Genomic DNA, 21,774 nt, shown 5'->3' with positions numbered 1-21,774 from the left:
ACCAAATTCTCATTTTCTTCTAATAGTGTGAACAAAATAATTCAAAGAAAAAAAGCTACAAAAAACACCCAGAGTTCAGACGTTTGATGATACATCAAACCTAAATGAAAAATATTGATTATTGGCGATACTGGCTCTGTATTTACTTGGCATTGAGTCAATAACAGAAAGCCTAATCTTTGTTTTTTGGCAGGTTTGTGTTAAACACTTACATTTCACCATCCTCCATTGTTTCTAACAGTTCTAATTTTGGTTCATCAATGAAAATCTTATCTTCAGGTTTTCCACATCCAGATTCCACTAATGCTCATTATAAAAAGCTCTGCTCTGTATTGGAAGAGGCTGACATTTCTAAGAACTTTAATAACATCATAATGAACAAACCTATTGTTACACTCTGATTTTGATTTGCTGCCTGGAACGTAAAAATATATTTACAACTTACAGCAAAACAGCCGGCAGTGATGAAGATATGAAAGCGTTCGGCTAATCAATCCGCAGACTGAATAACTGACTGGGTTTTATTTATTACCCAGGAGTTTTCGACGCTGATAATCATAATGACAAAAACACATTCTGTATACAACCCTAGGTAAAGAATAACAGTAATGAAGAATCATCGCCGTTGTATCATCACAATCATCATTTGTTTTGGTAATTAAGTTCCCAAGATAAGTACTTGCTAAAGCAGTTGCCTTGCAGTCAGCTCCTCAGACATCGGGATGGATCTGTCGTAAGCTCCCGCTAAAGCCTCCAGGCAACGCAGAGTTAATATTGAGTTTTAGCAACCCGATGATTTATTCATAATACATCAATCTTTTTCTGCTTGTTTATCTGCTTGTTTATGGATTTACAGTGTTTCCCCATGCGTGAAATAGTTTGAAAAGGGAGAGGGGGAGAAAATAAAATCTAATAAAATTCATTAAGTTATGAAACAGTTCTTTTTTTTTTGTTTGTTTTAACTTCCAAGTCTCATTTTCTCAGTTGCGTCCAGAGCGTTGGCAAACGTCGCCGATGCAAACAGACACTTCAGACGCTTGGAGGGAAGCATTCAAACACTCACCTCATCAAACAGCACACACTGATCTGACTCAGTGTGATTCTCCACAGCAGCATGACTGGCACTGCAAATCACACGTCCTAATTTCCCCATTAGTCTCATTTTACACGCAACATATCATTTTCCTTCAACAATCAGCACCTGTTTGATTGAGATATGGTTTTGCAACATAGAGCCAATTATTTTGCTTAAATTCATTAACTTTCTGAGTCGTTTTTCAAAGTAATTATTAAAGTGACAAAAACGGGGAGGAAAATAATCGGCGTCCAATTCTGCAGGCTGAGCCAGAAACTTTCAGAAATGGCTGCCAGCGTCGGTAAAGAGCGGCTGCCAGAATCCAGACGCTTTATAATTGTTTCTAACCAGAGAAATAACGTCATGAATAATGATGCTCCAAACTTCAAGAGAAAAACAACTTAACTACGACGCAAAAGTGTTCAAACCAAACGTTTTGTAAAAAGTTATGTAAAATTGTGTAATCTTTGACCCCAGTTACACTTAATCAAATCTAGGCGGCTAATTAGTTAGCAACTAATTCTGGTAGGATAAAACAACAACTTAACTTTTTGATCAACATACAAAATGGTGAAACTCTAGCGCTACACTGCAAAAAAATCTAAATCTTACCAAGTATTTTTTGTTAAGATTCTAGTAGAAATATCTTAGAAAACTTGAAATTTGACAAAACTAATTTACATGTAGCTTTTCACCAAGAAAACGGAGCTTGTTTTAAGTCAATCATTATTTAATATTAATGAAAAAGTATTTTACTTGTAACACGAAAATATTCAAATGAAAGAAGGGAAACAATGTGACAATGGAGCCAGTGGTTTTTAATCAATATTAAGGAATTATTGACTTAAAAAACCTCATATCTTGCTAAAAAGTTATTTGTAAAGAAGTTTTGCCTTATTTCTAGTTTTCTATGATTTTCATTTTTTGCAGTGTAATGGTAGTGTTCCACCATTTTGCTTGTTGATTAAAAAGTTACATTTTCATTTTATCCTATTAGTGCTAATAAAGCAGGTTGAAGAATAACTAATTAGCCACGTCTATCTAAACATCAACCCGAATAACCGATCATGAAACATGGTGGTGGCTGTATCATGCTGTGGGGATCATAGGAAGAAAGTAGGAGGTTAAAGAAAATTATTAAACGGTGCAAAAAAACAAAACAAAACTTAAGACTGGGGGGAAGTTTCACCTTTACATGACAAGAAAGAAACCTTTTAGGGATACGAATACTTTATCTAAGCCACAGCACACATGATTGAAAATACAAAGGAATAATCATGACACAAACATACATTTTTCACTGCGCGTTGGACTCAATCATACCAGGAAATAATCAGAACGGAGAGAACAGAGACTGTCCTCTGAATGCATTTTAAATTACACATTTGCAAGGTCAGGTCATTTGCAGCATCAGAGGAAAGGTTGAGAGCAGCTTCTCATCTGATGAAAAGTATCATTGAAATCATTTTATGATTCATTCGATTCAGAATATAAACTGCTGGACCACTCTGCACCTGCTGTAGCCCACAGCCACTGCTTCATGGTTTTAAATGTATTCCATTCTCTTCTAATTATAATAACACAGGGCTCCCAATGTTTAAATGAAATTGCTATTTGAATGTTCGTATTAGGCCGGCTTGTCTGCATAGTGCAACATTAAGGCAACAATATAATTTAAATGAGCTGAAAGTAAGGATGCACATATTTTAAAGTGCTCTACAAACGTTTTAAAAAATCGTTTAAAACTTTTTTGATGTATTGTTGATCAGCTTAAACTGAACTAATAAAATGGAAACCTATTGTTTTTCTTGGGCATTTAACATTGGTACACTGCAAAAAAAAAAAAATCTAAATCTTAGTATTCATGTCAAGTTTCTAGAGGAAATATCTTAGAAAACATGAAATAAGACAAAACTTAGGAGTTTGTTTTAAGTCACTAATTCCTTATAATTGATCATAAAGTACTAGTTCCATTGGCACCGTTACCTAGCAACGTCAGCCAAGCCCGTTGCCTAGCAACTCAGTTTGAGTTCCATTGGCAGATTATTTCACTTATAACATGATGCTTTCCCCATGTTATAAGTGAAATAATCTGCCAATGAAACGAGTGCTTTTTAATCAATATTAGGAAATTATTAACTTAAAGCAATAAGTCAATTGACAAACTGTGAGTTTGTAACTCCCAGAAACTTGACAAAAAATACTTGGATTGTTTTTTGCAGTGTGTTCTTCATTGAGACAACACTCATTTCCGGAGAGGAAATGAAATAGCAGCCAAAGTCGAAACTAGTTTTCAGAAAGCCTACAGAACTACTTTTAAGTTCAATGGATAACATGAAATTCTGGCAACTTGGATTCAAAGTTAGAAAAAAAAAGAAGTCAAATTTCTCCGCAGAAGTTGACAAAAGATATCCTGTAGCAACAACTGTAGCATACTAACATGTTGGAAGTCATCTAAATCTGGCAGCTTGAGGCATCTGGAAGAAGAAATGCTACTGAACTCCATAGAAATAACCTCTGAAACATAAACAAACCTCTGAAACATAAACAAACCTCTGAAACATAAGCAAACACAACTGCTGGCACTGACCAATAAATCATTTCCGTCGTATTCTTTAAAAACTCACTGCAGCACAACGGCGGTTGGGAGCAAACGGCAGCTCACTACATGTGTAGCCGGGTTTTATTTTAAAAATATTACAGGTGTGAAGTTTGTCAAAACGTGTTTATTTATTATTTGAATGTACTTTAGTCAGGAAGTTGTTTCTCCAGACTTTTGTTGGTGTATTCAGGTCTGCTACTCTGCTCTTAGCAGTTGGTGGTTACCATAGAAACCAGTAACTGACAGCTCCGCCCCCTTTTTTTCTGTTTGTCATTTGTAATTACGTAGCTGAGCAACAGTGCGTTTTCATTTTGGGCCTTATCAAAAATCTGAATGTTCTTAAAGGGCCGGTTGTGGCAGAATGTGTTGATAAAACCCACTATGTCCACTAAATACTGTTTAAATTTAAATAATATTGAACATCTTTTCACACAATCCGTCCAACCAGGATTTGGGGTTTTTTGTGGTGCCAATTTAGAAATATTTGTAAGAAACTTTTACAATATTTGTGCTAATGTATGATGTTAGATGTGACTTTTTATTCATCTCTACTGATCAATCACTTCACAAGTAAGACTGAGGCAGCAGTCACTTAAACCCATTGCTTTTGGCCAATTTTGAGAGAAATATGCAGTAAAAATCTGAAGAAAATGCGGGGATCTATTAATTTTGTGTGAATTTTGCAGGTTTGTGAAAATCTGGAGTGATTTATTGACATAATATAGACTCTAAAGGGCCACATAGAAAACTACACTGGGCCACATTTGGCCCTGAGGCCTTGAGTTTGTATTAGAGGATCAACTCCATGTTTTGTTTACAAATATTTTGATATATATTTCAGACAAATCCAATCATATACAGTGCTTCATGAGTAACTTTGCTATGTTTTGAATATGTTTTTAACTGTTATTAATGTTGTCCATTTAAGCTATGTTTAATTTTACAACTGCTAACTGATGCTAGCTGTTCATTACTGCTTTGTAGTTTGTTTAGGGTTTTTAATTATGTTTTATTTAATGTATTAGAGGCAGAAGCTGCTGGTTTGATGTTAACCACCAACTTGATTTCGTCTTTTGTTATAATAAATACAGTAAACTTGATTGTCAACCTACTTTATATGTGCGTTACTGATCTGGTAAAAGTAAATATCATGAAACAATTTCAAAATGCAGTGCAGTGTCATCGTAGACTTGAATAAAAAATGAAACAGATCCTCTGAGTTGAAAAAAATGTCAACTTCTAAAACAAATAATGAAGTTACCAGTAACTGCAGTATTTTCATCAAAACCACATTAATGCACCCTCAAACATGCACACAAGCTCATTTCATCTCAGCAGCTTAATAGATCTGTGATCTTTAAACTTGTCGCTTGAACCCCCGAGCACAAAACCCATCAGCAGCTTTTTATAATGCATGACTCGCCCTCGTCTCACCCGGCTCTGCAGAGTAAACAGGCTCCATGTCACAGAGCTACTCCGAAGCTTTCTCCCTTTGCTATTCCTTCCCACTGCCCAGGCTTTGATCCTGTTGCTAACACAATTTAAAATCATCACAAGCAATGACAGGATGTTTGAGCTAGGAAGCATTTGGATACAGGAAGGCTGGAATCATAATTATTAACCAAAGCAATCTTCTGAAATTGAGTAAAGTTGTTCTAATGTAAGATTTGTGATTGGTAAGCTTCTTAGAATGACCTATAACATATTTTTATCACATAAATCTCAGCTAAAATGTCTTAAAGGGTTGGACAGTATGGCTGGAAAAAGCATCACTAAACATTTCATATCAGTCGATGTCAATAACAATAGATTTTTTTTTTTGCTTTAAATGTCTAAAATATTGTCAAACTGGTGGTATGACCTTTCCTGTTTCATCCACCAGTTTTCGCAGTTTTTTTATTTATAAGCAGTTATGAGGCGCAGTGGCAAAATCTGAAACTGCTGCTGAGCAAGTTACTCAACAGGGTGTTGCTAGGTAACCACAAGTTGCTTAACAGGTTGTTGCTAGGTAACCAAAGAGCGAGTGAGTAACCTAAAATAAAATATCCTATATGTAAGCTAGTACAATTAGCTATAAAATAGCCGTTTCTAATCACATAAATCTTTGCTAAAATGCTTTGAAGCGGTGAACAACATGGCTATATAAGTGCTTCATATAAGTAAATATCAATAATAGTTATTCGTTTTTTGTTTTAAATGTCTAAAACTGCAAAGGAAACACTTACTTCGCATCACAGGATGCATGTTAACAACTGGATGTTACTACAGGCAGAAACGACAAAGAAGACAACAAGAAGTTGTAGGGGGATGATGGTCCAGCATGTTTTTTAATGACTTAGTGTTAAGAAACATATTCACATGTGGTTTTAATTGCGAAACTTATTTAAAGGAATCATCAAATAGTGTTTTTTCCATATTCGTGGAATAGCGACAAAGTTCTGAGAATATTTGTAATGGAAATGTGGTTATTGTTTCCATTCATTTTAAAACTGCACAAATTGGAATTTCAAAAATAAATTTGCTTAATGAAAACGGCAATTTAAAAAAACCCCAAATGTTCATATGCCCATATGTAACACTGCAATTAATAATAGCTTAATAAATTAATGTATTAATAAATTAGCTTAATTGGTTCAAACCAATTTTGAAAGAAACTCACATTTTCTGATAAAACATTTTTGCGCTAGGTCAAAAGGTTTGTCACAAAATTGCCATGGAAACACTTTTTTGCATCAAGAATCATGTTAACTGAATGTTACTACTGCCAGAAACGACAAAGACAACAGGAAGTGGTAGGAGGATAATGGCGTGGCCATGTTTTCAATGACTTATTGTGTTAACATATTCACGTGATTTTAATTTTATTTTTTATTTAATTGTGAAATAGTGTTTTTCCAACATTAGCAGAATACCAACAAACTTTTGCGCACATTTGCAATGGAAACACAGATTTTGAGAAGCAATACTTTGAGGACTCACCAGCAGGCCCATGGACTCGTCGGCCCACCGATGGCACAGAGACACAGAGGTATTTGTGGGAATCTGCGAGACAGAGGCAAATTTCATGCATGATTTGAAGCCAAGCTGCTGAATGAGTGTCGTGGTTTCAGCACTGATTCACAGCCAAGTGTGTTGTGCCTGGACAGCTTTTGTTCCAATGAATATACGTGCAGAGACAGACGTTCAGCAGTATCAGCACCAGCAGCGGTCATGATCCTCTGCATGTTGACTGTGAGTAAAACCCACTGGGCTTTCCTACTTTTATTTATTTATTTCTTGCTAAACATTTTTTGGTTTCCACTTCCAAAAGAACAGAAAGAGAAATAGCTTTAGGAGTCATGAACAATCTATTGCTTTAAGGAAATGTTTGCTGGATGAATACAAACACATCAGCCAGTGTGTCAGAAACCTATTATAGTCAACATAACACAGACAAATCAAAGTATTTTCTTTCTCCTTACACTCTGTTGCCCTCAATCAGCTTCTTTGATCCAATTCATTTTACTCATTTCCCATCTGCAACTTCTTCTGTTCACACAAACAAAATACTGTAATTTATTTCTTTTTATGTCCCAGTAATAAAACATTTGTTTCACCTCTGCCTTTTCTATTCAACAAACACTCATCTTAACATGCAGATCCATGCAGATTTTACGATACCCAAACGTGGTTTCTACCTCTCGGCTTTTCCTTAAACAAACTAAAGTCAACATGCACTCCTCTCGCCTGTGTTTCTTTCCACCTCTGCCTCTTTATTTGGCTCAGAAAGCTGTGTGTGTGTTGTTCAGTGTGCAGGGAGAGAGCAGCTGGAGCATCTGCAGTTGTCTCCTCTGACAGCAGCACAGCATATGGCAGGGCCCGGTGAAGGATGGGTGCTGTCACCCGGCAAAGTGCTTACCCACCGACAGGAGAGGCGAGCCGCGCTAACACCATGAGGAGAAGGAAGAAACAGCTGAACATCAGCACCCGACTCATTTATTCTCCTCCCACCGCCTCGCTCTAGGAGGGACAGGCTGGAGGAAAGGACTTCCAAACAGGTAGCAAAAGTTAACCTGGAAATCACACCAGGAAATGATTGAGAGAGGAATAAAACAAAAGTACGCTGCAAAAACAACAAAATCCTAACAAGCATTTTGTCTAGTTTCTACTGAAAATATCTTATTACACTTGAAATGATACAAAATTAACTTACCAGTAACTTTTCAGCAAGTTATAGGAGCTTGTTTTAAGTAAATAATTCCAACATTTTTCTTTATTTCTAATCACATCTGTACAGCTTCCTTTGTGCTTAAGAGGAAGTTTGAAATGTTTAGTATAACAACTCTAGATAAATTCTGGTTCACTATTGGGCAAGAAATCAGTAGATTTTGTTTTCTTCTCCCTTAATTAATGGATAATAAACAGCTAAGGATTTAAAAAGTTTCTAGAGATTATGTAATAACATTTCTATGAACTGTTATTACATGGAGCCTTATTGTAAAATGGCACCAATATTTTATAATTATTTTTCTTTTAGGGGTTACTGCAGTTTGTTGGTGCTCTTACCTGACGATAAAATGTTAAATAACTTATTGTTATCATAAAGAATAATTTTACTTGTATTTTGCATGCTCAATCTAGAGTTATGCAAAGCTAGATGCTAACTGACAAAAATTCACTTAATATTGATACATTTCTGTATGGAATTTGTGTTTGGAGAAGAATTTAGATCTTTACTCCAAAAACACAAAATCTTAAGTATTTTTGGTCTATTTTCTACTACAAATGTACTTTAAATGAGGCAAAACTGACTTACAAGAAACTTTTCAACAAGATATTGAGCTAGTTTTAGGTCAATAATTACTTAATATTGATGAAAAAACACTAGTCATAAGTAAAATTTGTCAGTGGAAGAAAACATTTTTCCCATATAATAAGTGCGAAATGTGTTGATCCACTGGCAGTAGGACGTGTGAGGATAATATTTCAGATATAATTTAACTCAATCATCACACAGCATTCTGGGGGATGTAGGCAGAGGAAAGGCTTTAGCCAATGACAGCTAATGTAGCACCTTTAATGGCAGCCAACGTCTCATTAAACCTCTTCTCAATGGAGGTATCAACTAAGTCACTTGCTCTTTGGTTACCTAGCAACAGCTCATTAATTCTTTGGTTGCCTAGCAACAACCAGTTGAGTAACTTGCGCTGCAGCAGTTTAAAGTTTCCCCAACTTGCTTCATAACTACTTAAAAAGAATAAAGTATATAAAGAATAAAGTATACCTCCAAGTTGCTTATTCTGCTCAATGTAATTTATTTAATTGTGTTTGATATATTGATATATGCCTTTAATTGTTTTATAGTTTTTGTTTTATTGTCTCCATTTTTTGTTCGGTGACCTTCCATTGGCATGACTTATCGTTTTTCTCTTTTCTTCTCTTTCTACCAAAAACTGAATGATAAAGTTTTCAGTTTGGTGTTTTGTTTATTTATTTTGGATATTTAAAATGTCTCCCAGTTCCAATGTTAAATGTTCATTACAGTTTAAAAATTTCAGAAAGTGTGCCATTACCATTACATCAGTTGAAAATGGTCTCAAAACAACAATACTATCATTTATTGCAATAACGTCTGAGAAAATTGATCATCCAGCTAAATTTGTTATTGTGACAGGGATTAATAAAGTATTTTTTAAATTTGAATAGTCATGTTTGAATCGGCGTTATTGGAGTTATGTACGTTGTGAACGGAGCGCAGACACACAGCAGACAGGGAAAACAAAAAATAAAAATAAAAAAAGAGCTAATTAGTCACAATGGGTTCAGGCCAAGCCATCACTGCATGATTTAAACATCAGTATTTTCAATGAGTCACTAATAACTTTATATATTTTTTCACTTGGTTTAAAAAAACAGGAGATATTTCAGTTTATTTTTGCTTTGATGAGAAGGAAGAAGTTTCCAAATCGCCCAGCAGCTTTCCCTCCGAGTTAAGGTGGTCTGCTGTGCTCCTCTGCTTCTCAGTAGCCAATTTAAGATGACTGACAGATACGGTTCCCTGTAAACTTTTCCCTCCAAAACAATCCTTTTCCCTCCCTTTAGTCAAACACTACACATTTCTACAGCAGGAAGTCCAACGTTGCCAATCAACACCGTAACCCCTCTGGATGACTAACGACACACTTTAAGTTCGCTGCAGTTTCTGCACATAACTTAAGACTTTACACTTTTCAGAATCCAATCTTAGCCTCGTCTATTAATCTTGAATTCCCTTCAGAAGTGCCCATTCAGCCTCCTTCCCTTTTTTGTTCTTATCTCTCATTTTTGACAGCTAATGTAGCACCTTTAATGGCAGCCATCGTCTCATTAAATACCTGCAAGTGTTCAAGGCTCAAAAGAAAGATGGAGAGCGCGCCGCTGGTGGCGTTTAGGCCTCCTTCTACATGACATACAGCCAATTCCCGGCGCTAAATTTGAATATTAATGTCTCTGGAGGAAACCGAGCTGGTCACAGGGGCCGGGGGTCACGAGGAGAGGTTGATTTGCCAACGACACAAACTGAAAGGGGGAGAAATGATGACAGATGCCAAAGTGGGAGGGGAGAAAATCAGGGAAGCAGAGCAGGGGGAAAAGAGGAGGAAAAAGTAAGAAACTGATGGAAATGATGTTCAAAGTGGGACATGAAAGGAAAACTAGAAAGAGGAGAAGGAGAGCGGGTTTGAATGAGAGATAAGATGGCGTGGAAAAAGAGGATGAGATAAAAGAAGAGAAAAGAGAGGGAGATTTGGGCTCTGGGGTGACGGGGCTCTCAGATGCAGGAAGGGACCATCTGGATGAAAGCGGAGCCAGGTCACCGACAGTAAACACTGGGCATCACTTTCTCATGGAGACGGCCCAGGAACGGGGATTCAAACGCCCGCTCCACACTTTCCTAACACCAGCCACTCGCCACAGCCCACCCAGAAATTAAATCTGCCAAGCATCCTGCCCATGTGTTGGTGTGAAAACACAACCAGACCTCAGTACTGGCAGCGACAGCGCTGTGCAACGCAACATCCCACTCCCAGATTGGCCTTTTTATTCACCACCATGCCTTCCAGGACGAGTTTCATCCAATTTTAAGACATTGCTGCCTCTCAGTGCATCAATAAACACTTCTGTTAGATCATGAGGGCCCACTGTTCCCACTGTATACACAAACATAGCAGTCAAGCACAATGTTCCATGAACAGGTTCTATGGTTTATACAAATCACGTTCATTACATCTTTTGCACAACATCATTCTTAAGAAATGAGATTTTAGTCAGAATGGGCTGTTTTAGGCCCTCTTGTCTGTTTAAATCCAAATAAGCTGCTAAAGGCCACGTCCCCCAACTGAACGTTTGCACTCCCACATGAAAATGGCTGCAAACAAATGCACAGTTATACAACCGTACATCTTTGAAAAGCAGAAATTGAGCCTCATGCACAACCAACTGGAAAGCAGCAAGTGGTTTCTGATTGATAAGTCAACAACAAAACGCTTGTCTTTTCCAGCAGCCATTATACAACGCATACACCAGTAAGACCAGCTGACCAAATGTGTTAGAGCTCCGCTCGGGTTGCCAGGTAACTCGCGGAACGCCGCTGGGGTTGCCAGGTAACGGCTCAGTGCCTGCTGATTTCTGACGTTACATTCTGGAAGTTATTTTGCAACAGGTAATTTTCCAAACACTATAAAACATTAACTTACTGTCAAAAACTGCTAAAAACAACCTGAGCTTTTATTAAGTGCTCAGGTTAACAGTAATAACATGCAAAATGTAATTTTCTTTTTCCTTTAAAACATTTTAGTGGAAATTTATGTGATGCATACAACAAAGCAACACTTGACGGTGTAGTGAGAAGATATAGTGTATTGACTTTTCAAGTCAATACTTTGTTGAAACATCTTTCATTTTTCCCATTTTATAAGTTTAAGTGTCTTGTTCCACTAGCAGATTAGAACTAGAACATTTTCATCCATATTAAGAAATTATTGACTTAAAACAAGCTCCAGTTTCTTGCTTTTTGAGTTAGTTTTGTCTTATTAAAGTTTCCTTATATATATATATGCACTGGAAAACAAACCAAAAATACTTGGTAAGATGTTGTGTTTTTACATTAAAGCAGTTTTTTTTATGTTTTTCTTGTTGCCACTCTTCCATAAAGGACAGAGCAGTTGCATTTAAAATTGAAAGTAAGTTTAGATGATACACAGGTAGATGTTCTTCTTGAGGTGATTTTTAGAGGATTTTGTTCAGATTTAAGAAAGCTTTAAATTTTCAGCAATAAAAAAACCCTAAAATGTAATTTTCCTTCAACTTTATGACAGTGCAATACTTTGTTGTGCTATAAAATCTCACGAAAACACACTGAGGTTTGTAGCTGTAATGAAAGACAATGTGAAAGGATTAAATGATGAATACTTTAGCTTTTAAGAAGCAGCTTCACCTCCTTCCTGTGAGGAAATTGAAATAATCCTCTACAAAAATCATCCAAATAAATATGTCCCAATGAGACACACCTAGATCTTTTTCACCCACAGGGTTAATTAGAAACATTTAAACCTCTACTAGCCTCTTTAACATTTTATGGCAACTAAATCATTTGCATATCTCAAAACTTTAAACTCTTCCCTTCTTGGCTGAATTGTAAGAGGCAGAACAGAGAAAGTGGGTTAAAAAAAAATAAAAAATCAAGATAGAGGACAGTTGACCTCTGCTGCCCCCTGTGTTGCAAATGGAAAACAACAAGCAAGTTTGAAAAGAGGAGGAGCAGAAAGCAGCTCCTGGATCAGAAGAGTCAAAGCCGAGCCACCATGCAGGCTGAATGACAATCAGCCTGCATGTTAGTGATGAAAGAGAGCTCTAAACCCAGCAGCGATGTAGCAGCAATAAAAACACACATAATTCACCAACACAGGCAGAGCAGCATTACATAAACATAAGGAAAATCAAATTAAAGCTATACTATTTGACAGGAAGTTCAGACTCCTAATTGTGTTTTGGGTTTGATTAAAATCACATTTTCAGGGATAATCCCGATTGTGTACAGTCGAAGTTTGTGTGCAGCGTTCAAATATCTCAGCCAATTTTGATCTCACAATAAAATCAGGATTATCCTTCATGAAACTGTGATTGTTCCCCAGAAGAATTTCGAGCTTACAAATGAAGACGCAGTGAACCACACAGACAAATAACCGAAATCCTCACGTCACAGAACAGTTTGTCATCAGGATGCAGATTACTGGACTCATCTAAAAGGAAGAACCTCTGCATCATTAGTACGCATTCACACCAACACGGTTTAGTCCGGTTTAATCAAATTCTGGTGCGCTACAGCCTCAATGCAAACCAATTACAGAAAAATTTACATCTTTTTGGACTTTGTGAGCCACCATAGCTGGGTGTTGTGGTAAAAATTAGCCCTTCAGTGTTGCTAACGCTGCTACTGCATAAACTCAAATCGTATCTAATCTTACATTTTCTGCTTAGCGATGCTGCTGGCAGCACGCATCATACCAAGACCAGCATCATATGAGCTGCTCTTCAGATTCAGAAGTGTAGCTAGCAGTTTGTTTGTCCCAGTGTGTCCTCTGTCCCGCCCTGTCGTTGCTGTTGAATGGCAGGAATGATTACAGCGCAGGGCATTCTGGGTAAATACAACCAAATCAAAATCGTGTCAAAAGCAAAAGAAAAATCCTACAAAAATGACCCTACTTTGTTTTTGCTGACATTTTGCGAAGAAGGAAGTTGCATTCAATGTCTTTTCATGTTGTTTCCTTCAGTGGTTATTGGTACAGCGCCCCCAAAGGCAAGGAGGGGAACTGGTTTTTCAACTGGGTTGGTTAGTTTGACCCAGTGCAGTGCGAAAGAGAACCACACCAGCTGAAAATAAAACAATGATTAGGGTTAGGTCACTTGCATAAAATTGTTTTAAAAAGCACAATGTGAACGCAAACTGCACCACGTAAAAATAATCTAGAAAGGTGAAAGGCTAATCAAACTTTGATTCTGTTCTGCCTACAAACCTCTGTCTCGGTTCAGTTGAAGTGAACTCAGGCACGGTTCGAATGCATATGTGGAAGCAAGCACAACAGAGACCCATCCAAAAGCAGGAAGCAGATTACAGTGCAGAGCATTCTGGGTAAAAGAAAAAAAAAGACTTTAGTCTAATGCTAGCAAGAGAAATGGAGAAAAATAGTACAACTTAAAAAATCTGACATCACTCCATTTTGTGACGAAGAAAGTTGCATTCAGTATCTTCTTCAGAGGTCTTCACGTTGTTTTCATCAATGGTTTTTGGTGCAGCGCCCCCAAAGGCGAGGAGGGGAAACAGGTTTTCAAAATGGTTTGGTTTGAAAATGTAACAAATGTAGCAATTTGGTTCCCCAATCAAACCAAGTGAAAACACCCTAAGAAACAACAATGCTTTCCTCTGGAAGGCAGGACAGCACTGAGGTTCCAGCTCTCTGGAAAATAGCACACAGATAAACAACAAAAGATGGGTGTTTTTTTGTGCTTTGAGATACACAAAGTGATTAAGCCCCGCATGTGTGAATGTGCGCGCAAGAGGGAAAGTCTGTTATGACTCATGGCCATAAGCAGCGGAGGAACAATGGCAAAAAGATGCTGGGTGCAGGAAGTAAAGCCTGCAGGGAGCTTTTAACACTTCAGAAGAAACCCGAATCTCTCTCTCTCCATCTTCTCACTGTTGCATAAAGTCTAGGGGTAAACATGAGACAGAACTGCTGTGCCTTTTCGGCCAAGAAGAGCGAAATTGCAGGGATCAAAGCGGTCCAATTATCATGTGTTTATGGAGTGCCAATTATCTCTGGCACTGGCAGGAAGGATTCTGTAACACCCGGTTACACCACAAAGACACAGGAAAGGTAGTCGTCGTGTTTACAGCAACTCCCACCCAAAAGTCCCAAACAAGGTCAAAACATGGTGGCAAATTAAAAATAATTGCAGATATAAAGAAAATCATCCACAAACACAAAATTATGGAGAAACTGGAGAGATTTGACAATATTTTAAAGATGTTACATCATTCAGCATTTTGTAAATGAGGATGGATCGCTTCCTTGCACAACGAGATTCAGATGGTTTTCCTGCACAGGAAGACACTTTGCATTCCTATCAGAGCAGTCATAACCATAACAGAGGATGAAGGTAATAACTTTAGGCGTTACGTCTGTTTTTATGTGCCCGGTTCTATAAAGGGTTACATGGCAGAATAGGTGAAGAAAAAACACCCACCAGCTTCAGAAATCCTCCTTCAATAAACTGAAGCACTAGACGTTTTCTTTTTATTTCTTTCTTGTGGCAATGCCTGCAAGACTGTCCTACACACCAGATGCCATCAAAATCCAATCATCCATGTATTTGGATTCTTTGTGTTTACGTCCTACAGAGAAGAAACACAAACAGAAAGATTAAAATTTCCATATGAGATGGTTTACAGTTTATCTCAGAAAATATAAAAGCAAGCCTTCTCCGGAGTAAACGTTGAAGAAATGAACATCAGATATAACAGTGTAGCCTTGTCATGCTTGTCAAACAATCAAACTGCTAGTTTTTGTTGCGTGTTTGTCAAAACACTTTCTTTATCTGTCCACTTGGTAACTCCCGGCCCTTACGTCGAAACTCTATAAAAGCAAAACAAGTACAGAAACACTTAGTTTTTTTCTGCAATAATCAGCCATAAAGATGTGTGTTTTTTTTTTTTATTCAAATATCCCAGATTATGCAGAAATCTCGACCAGCTGTTTTGGATTTTTGCAGAACGTCACACACATCGGCATATTGCTCACATGTCCTTCCCCGACTTAGGTTTAATTTTATGAAATATCAACCTGTCTCTATTCAAAAACTAAGATTACAGAATACACCTAGAGTTACACCTTGCAACAGATTTGTTGGTATTTTTAACACCTCAATAAAACAACTACACCCGTCTCCAGATTATTTCCTTAAATGGACAGATTATTAGAATGCAGACAGTTTAATCGTTGACAATTTGCTTCCATACTTTTATTTGCAGCCAAAACAATCACCAGAAATGAATTCAGAAGCTTTAAGAGACATATGTTCAGTAGAATAGCGCAATATATATGGTATAAGGTAGAAAGGATAGAAATTTGGTTTATGATAGAAATCTGCAGTCTACCAGCTAAATGTGGTAATGCTTGTTGACGTAATTGGCCGACATCAAAACAGAGGAAGTGGGAAGCAGCGTGGCCGAGAGGGTAAAGGAAGCAAAGGAAGTGCTCCTTAAAAAGGCAGGTACAAAAAACGTCAATTATCTAGACCATTCTTAGCATGATGCTCAGGAGCAACGCAGCACATGTCACAGTCAGACAGGAGGGAAACGAGAAGTAAAAGCGCAGGCGAAGTAAATGCAAAACCGCCGGGATGTTCACATTTAAAGCTCGTTGAGTCCAATGAACCCTGTCACTGAACCCTCCTGCGGTCTTAGCGCGATGCTCAGGAGGAGTGCGGCAGATGTCACGGTCTGACGCGCTTTCCCGAAACCACACACAAAAACTAAAACTCGTAAATCTCACCGTGCAACTGCATACAGAGTAAAAAACTTGTGGGATTTTAATAACTATGTCTTAAGACCAGGAGCAGAAAAATGTAATCTGCAAAGTGTGTGGAAGAGAGAAAAAACACACATTTTGTTTTACCACCTTAAAACGAAGCATGTGCTTGAATCCCAGCAATGCAGCTGACTACAAGTTCCAGTCACAACACTGGGAAGAAAAAGCAGGATTTGATGCAGGCATTCTTTATATTAAAGTTATTATGTGGAGAAATATTTTTCATTTATTTATTTAACTTTGATTTAACCAGGGAGTCACCATTGAGATTATGTTGCTGCCTATAATTGCCAGGTCTCTGTTTTAGGCAATTATAAGATTTATTTTAAATCTTTATTTATTTTAAGGAAGACCTGGCAATTAGGCAGCTGCATAAAAACAGTTAAATAACATCCACAAAATCTAGTGTTAAATAAGTTTAAACACCTACAAATATATACATTCACTCAGAATGTGATTTGTTTCCTTTCTGTTATAAGTTTTATATTTCATTACCGCCACCCATCACAATATATATTGTGATATGAATGTAACGCCATATCCCACATTCCTGTATTTTCTTTTATCTTCACACACAAACCAGATTTAGTTCAAGAAAATGATTTGACAACCTCTTAAATGATTTAGAAGAAGTAGCAAACATCTGTTGAAAGCCCAGAGCGCAGCACAATTACCCCATAGATGTCTTCAGCTCCAACCCTCACATGACTTTTTATTTTTGCACGCTACACGTTTTCAGTCCTCGCTTCAAACGGAGTTCTGCTCCGGCTGCTTTTGCGTGGATCCCAACAGGCGTTCAGCTGACAGATCACAGTGGGAAGCACTAAGATGAAGTGTCAATGCTACTCTAAGATCCGATGTCAAATCCCTTGTTTGGATTTTAGAGAACAGGCGGCTAAAGCAGGGATTGGTAGAGGAGTACAGTGCATATGAAGTTACTCCCACCACTGCTCATGCAGAGGGAGATTCACTGTAATCCCCTGACTCTCGAAGCAGTGTATGCAAAATAAGCTGACAGCGAAATCTCTGTGCAGACACCCAGGCATGAACAGAAGCCAATTCAGAAAAAGTGGAAATCGCTCAGCTTTTTAAAGCGCAGGTTTAGTCGCTACAGCTGCAGAAAGTCAGAGCTACAATTACGACAGCAGCAAATCCAACGTAAACGTTTAAAACCTCACTGAACTTTATGTACGTCACAGCTGGAGGTGTCAAAAGTACTCGCATGCACGCTTCACCTCTTACTGTCACTAGAGATGAAAAGCTACTCTAGTGACAGTAAAGTGTTTTACTCAAGGAAAAGTTAAAAAGTACAAGTTTTGAAAAAGTAATTTTCATCTTCAAGAATACAAAATGACTTGATAAGTTGAAAATACTTAAAATGTTCTAGTCATACAAAAATATTTAAATTTTTGTTTCACAACATGGTCTGTGTTCGTAAAGAGATTTTTTAAAAAGAAAAACTGATACGGTTTAGTTTTTATTTAAACCAAAACTCAATCAGGATCATTTAGATTGTGAACGCAGCGAATTTGTCACCATTTTTTCCATTATAGAAGACGGAGTAGAAAGCACAGATATTTCTCTTAAAATGTAGGGAGAAAAAGTAAAAAGTCCTCAAGAAGACAAATACTCAAGCAAAGCACAGATACCTGAAAAATATGCTCAACAAAATACTTTTACTTTTTCTCCTGCACAGCTCTGCTGCAGTGGGGTCAAAAGTACTCACATTCACTATTTAAGTAGAAGTATGAAAAAGTACTCTAGTGACAGTAAAAGTACAGGTTGGACTGTTTTACTCGAGTAAAAGTTAAAAAGTACAAGTTTTGAAAAAGCAAAAAGTAATTTTCACCTTCAAGACTTGATAAGTTGAAAATACTTAAAAAGTTCTAGTCATACAAAATCCCTGCTTTAGCCGCTCAACCTCTTCTCACAGCAGCTAAGCTAGTGGCGTCAACTGACTCACTCACTCTTGGTTACCTAGCAACAACCAGTTGGGTAACTTGCGCAGCAGCAGTTTAAGGTTTCCCCACCGTGCCTCGTAACTACTTAAAAATAAAAAACAACCACATGAAATCAAAAACTGGATAAAACAGGAAAGGTCGCGAGTTTGGCTGTATTTTAGAAATTATTTCACTTATAACCATAAATTATTAACTTACAACAAGCTCCTATTTCCTTCTGAACAGTTACTTGTCAGTTAGTTTTGTCTTATTTCAGTTTTTTTAAGACACCTGCACTAGAAATTAGAAGAACACTTGATAATATTTTGTGTTTTTGCTGTGTAGAAAGTACAGATATTAGTCTTAAAATGCAGGGAGAAAAGGAAAGATAAACCCTCAAATACCATAACGAAGAACTTGTAGGACTCTGGTCACTGAGTACACATTAAATCCAGAACAAGGATCCGTTCCAGGCGTCTGAGGAAACTCGTCCTGTCTGCGTACTTTCATCCCATCTTTCATCTCCTTTCAAGATGTTTGAAAGACCAGGCATGGGAGACGGTGATGAAGCCCCGAGGCTCCAAAAGCTTCTTGTGAAGTTTGTGTTATTTGGGTTTGAAACAAGACTACTAGTCATAAGTGAGGACTTCCCCAGTGGCACTGTCGAAAGCTAAACTCTGGAGTGAGGTTGGCAGGAGAGACAGATGTGGGGGAAGGAAGCCAAGAGGAAGAAATACGGAGAGGTGAGAGGGAATGCTGATGGTAGCTTCTGCAAACTTGCTGTAAAAAGAAGGAGAGGTGTGACTTCTTCAGCGCTCACCCGTGACAGTAAGGCGACTGCATGTGTAGGCGTGTGTGTGTGTGTGTGCGCTGAGCCCAGCTAATGCCATGCTACCATCTCCAGTGAGGCATCAGAAACCTGCGTTGGCAGAGAATCAACTTCAGGTCAGATCGCTGGCGCTCAGATTCACTGAGCTAGTTATGGTGGTGGGCGTGCAGCCGCTCTGACAGAATACCAAAACGAGCTGGCAGCCTCCAACAGAGACATCAACAACTGGAGAAATTTAACTTCTGAAACATATCAATACAAAAGGCTGATTAACAACCACCAAATGTGTCAGCAAACACCTTCAGTTAAAGATATGGCGCTTAATATAGTCGGGGAAAAAGACAATGAATTTTATGTGAAAACTAACACTTGCAGTGTAGACATGAACAGGTGTCACTCGATTTAAAAAGAAAAAATTCAGTGAATATTCTTAAGTTTTTACCACTTTCCTGCTGCACTTCAGCAGCAACACCGACGAGGAGGAGGAGGAAAGTTTCTCACCATGCCAGAAGAAGTGATTGAAGGTGATGTGGAAGGTGAAAAAAAGCGAAGTCGGAGAGAGGAAGTGGGAAAGCAGGAGGAACGCCAGGCGTTTTGAGAGAGCCCGGCATCCATATTCAGGCGCGGGCTGCGGGGCATGGCTGACACACTGCAGGCGAAGGTCGCACAGCGGCTCAGACACTGAAACACCAGCCAGAGGCAGCATCTCTGCTCCCAGGCAGGCAGGAAAAACCTGCAACCGTCACCACGAAACAGCAAAAACCATAAAATTATCAAAAATCTCACATTCACCATCAGAGGGGGGAAGAGTACCTGAAAACTGAACTTAAACATATTTTTATTCAAGTAAAAGTAAGAATCCAAAAAATTACTCAAGAGCCGGGTTTCCCCCAGTGTATTACAAGCCTGGCGGGCCACCAGGCTTAACTTGTGTTAGGGCTTCTTTTTTTACCCCTCCAGGGGGTCTTTTGTGGGCTCTAGTGTCCCTTATATGGCAGTAGGCTGACAGGAAACAGGGAAGGAGAGGGGGGAAGACATGCGGCAAATATCGTCGGGTCCGAGAGTCGAACCCGCGACGGCCGCGTCGAGGACTGAAGGCCTCCAAATACGGGTCGCGCTAACCGCTACTCCACCACGGCACGCCCCAGGGCTTCTTTTTTAAAAGTTTGCATTTTTTAAGACTTTAAAGTTGGTGTTCAGGTATTAATCTTCCAATAACACATAATTATCAAGTGAATTAAAAATTTCCTGTCAACACCAGCAGCTCCTGCGGCCAATTCTGTCCTTCCTCCGTTTGGTCCTCCTCCTCATCTTCATCACCTCTTGTGATTTCTCCATTCAGAAAGGCTTAACATTACTCATCACCGTTTTGGCTGGCACAGTCGGACCTAAAACCGTCATTTACCCAGAATGCATTGCAGCGTGAACAACACGGCGACGTTCGTGTGACAATATTTTATTAACATTTTTAAAAACTAAATCCACAGCAAAATTATTGCATCGTTTTTACGTCTAAAATAAATATTTCTCAAATAAAGTGTATTGCTAACTAATCATGGATCCCTTTAAACTAGTTTAAAATGTTTTACAGTGCGCAGCTACAATTATTTAAACAGTAAACGTCTCGGACTCGCCGGACGCCTCACGCCGCCGTTTGCTACAACATGCAAGTGAACCTCCAGCTGACTGGCAGTCTTCACACGGAGACTATTTGAATAGAAAACAGCTTGTAACAGAGGATGAGAACTTTCCATCTCTCCTTTTCTAGCTGTCAGAACAGCAGTCTGCAGGGGGGCGGCTGTTTTCTCTGGGAAGAATAAAAAAAATGGAGGGAGGAAGGCAGAGGGAACTGGGGATGTCAGGAGACAACTTACAACCCACCAGAGAAAAGCAGCACATTAAGCCAAGGAGAGAAATGATGTGGCCAAGGTGGGGGACTGGGTGGACTGGGAGGGGTGGGGGGTGGCAGGCTGCTGCCTGAATCCATCTCCATTAGTAAGTACAGACCTTCAGAGGATCCACACTCAGACACATGCTCTCAGGTGGGGGCTGCAGGGCAGACGGAGCGTTTCATCAGATAATGTGAGCAGGAACACAAACCAGCCATCAAAACACTGAAATACACGCAGATTTATTTTTTACAAATACGTGTAAATCACACCAGGGTTGTTTTTTGTTTTTATTGTTTTGAACTGTTGGTCGATTAAAAAGTTAGATATTTAACCTGTAAAATTATGGAACAAGTTAAATGAGTTAAAGTTTAATACAATTTAAAAGGAAATATAAGGTCATTTTCACAAGATATAGAAATATGGGTGAAAGATCAAACTAATGAGTAAATTGAGGCCGACATATGAGTGAGTATATATTTAGACATATGTAAACGCAGATAAAAATGGATGATTAATAAGTTTCTTAAAGATGTGGCAAGAAATTTGTGCCTTTTGCATTCCTTGTTTATTTGTGTGATTTTATACTGTCATCATGTTAGAAATAAAAAAAATACTCTGGCGCTTTGATTAATCTAAAAATTGGCCTGTTTTTTTAAACTTCCCATAACAATAAATGAGCTTTAGCATCGGCTGATACCGATCCAAGACAGAAAACAGAGCTGGATTAACCTATTGGGGTTTTTTTTAAAAAGAGAGATAAATGTACAGACTTACAAATTTATTTGATAACTTTGATGAAAAACAGTGGTTTTGATCTTGTTTCTAGTGGAA

The 21,774-nt window shown here is 38.2% G+C and overlaps 1 protein-coding gene across 1 annotated transcript in view; it reads right to left on the bottom strand.

The window, feature by feature from the left end:
• Positions 1-21,085, bottom strand: part of LOC111611657 (extensin-like) — an 85,859-nt gene extending 64,774 nt beyond the window's left edge. The window contains exons 1-2 of the mRNA XM_023349212.1: positions 21,059-21,085; positions 19,553-19,784 (exon numbers count right to left, since the gene is read on the bottom strand). Coding sequence (XP_023204980.1) covers positions 19,553-19,784; positions 21,059-21,085 — 259 coding nt within the window. The remainder of the gene's footprint in view (positions 1-19,552; positions 19,785-21,058) is intronic.
• Positions 21,086-21,774: the final 689 nt, after the last annotated feature.

This window comes from Xiphophorus maculatus, chromosome 16 (genome assembly GCF_002775205.1).
Source record: "Xiphophorus maculatus strain JP 163 A chromosome 16, X_maculatus-5.0-male, whole genome shotgun sequence".
In the NCBI taxonomy this organism is placed as follows: domain Eukaryota; kingdom Metazoa; phylum Chordata; class Actinopteri; order Cyprinodontiformes; family Poeciliidae; genus Xiphophorus; species Xiphophorus maculatus.
Note: the sequence above shows the minus strand (reverse complement) of the source record. Positions and strands in the feature narration are given on the sequence as shown.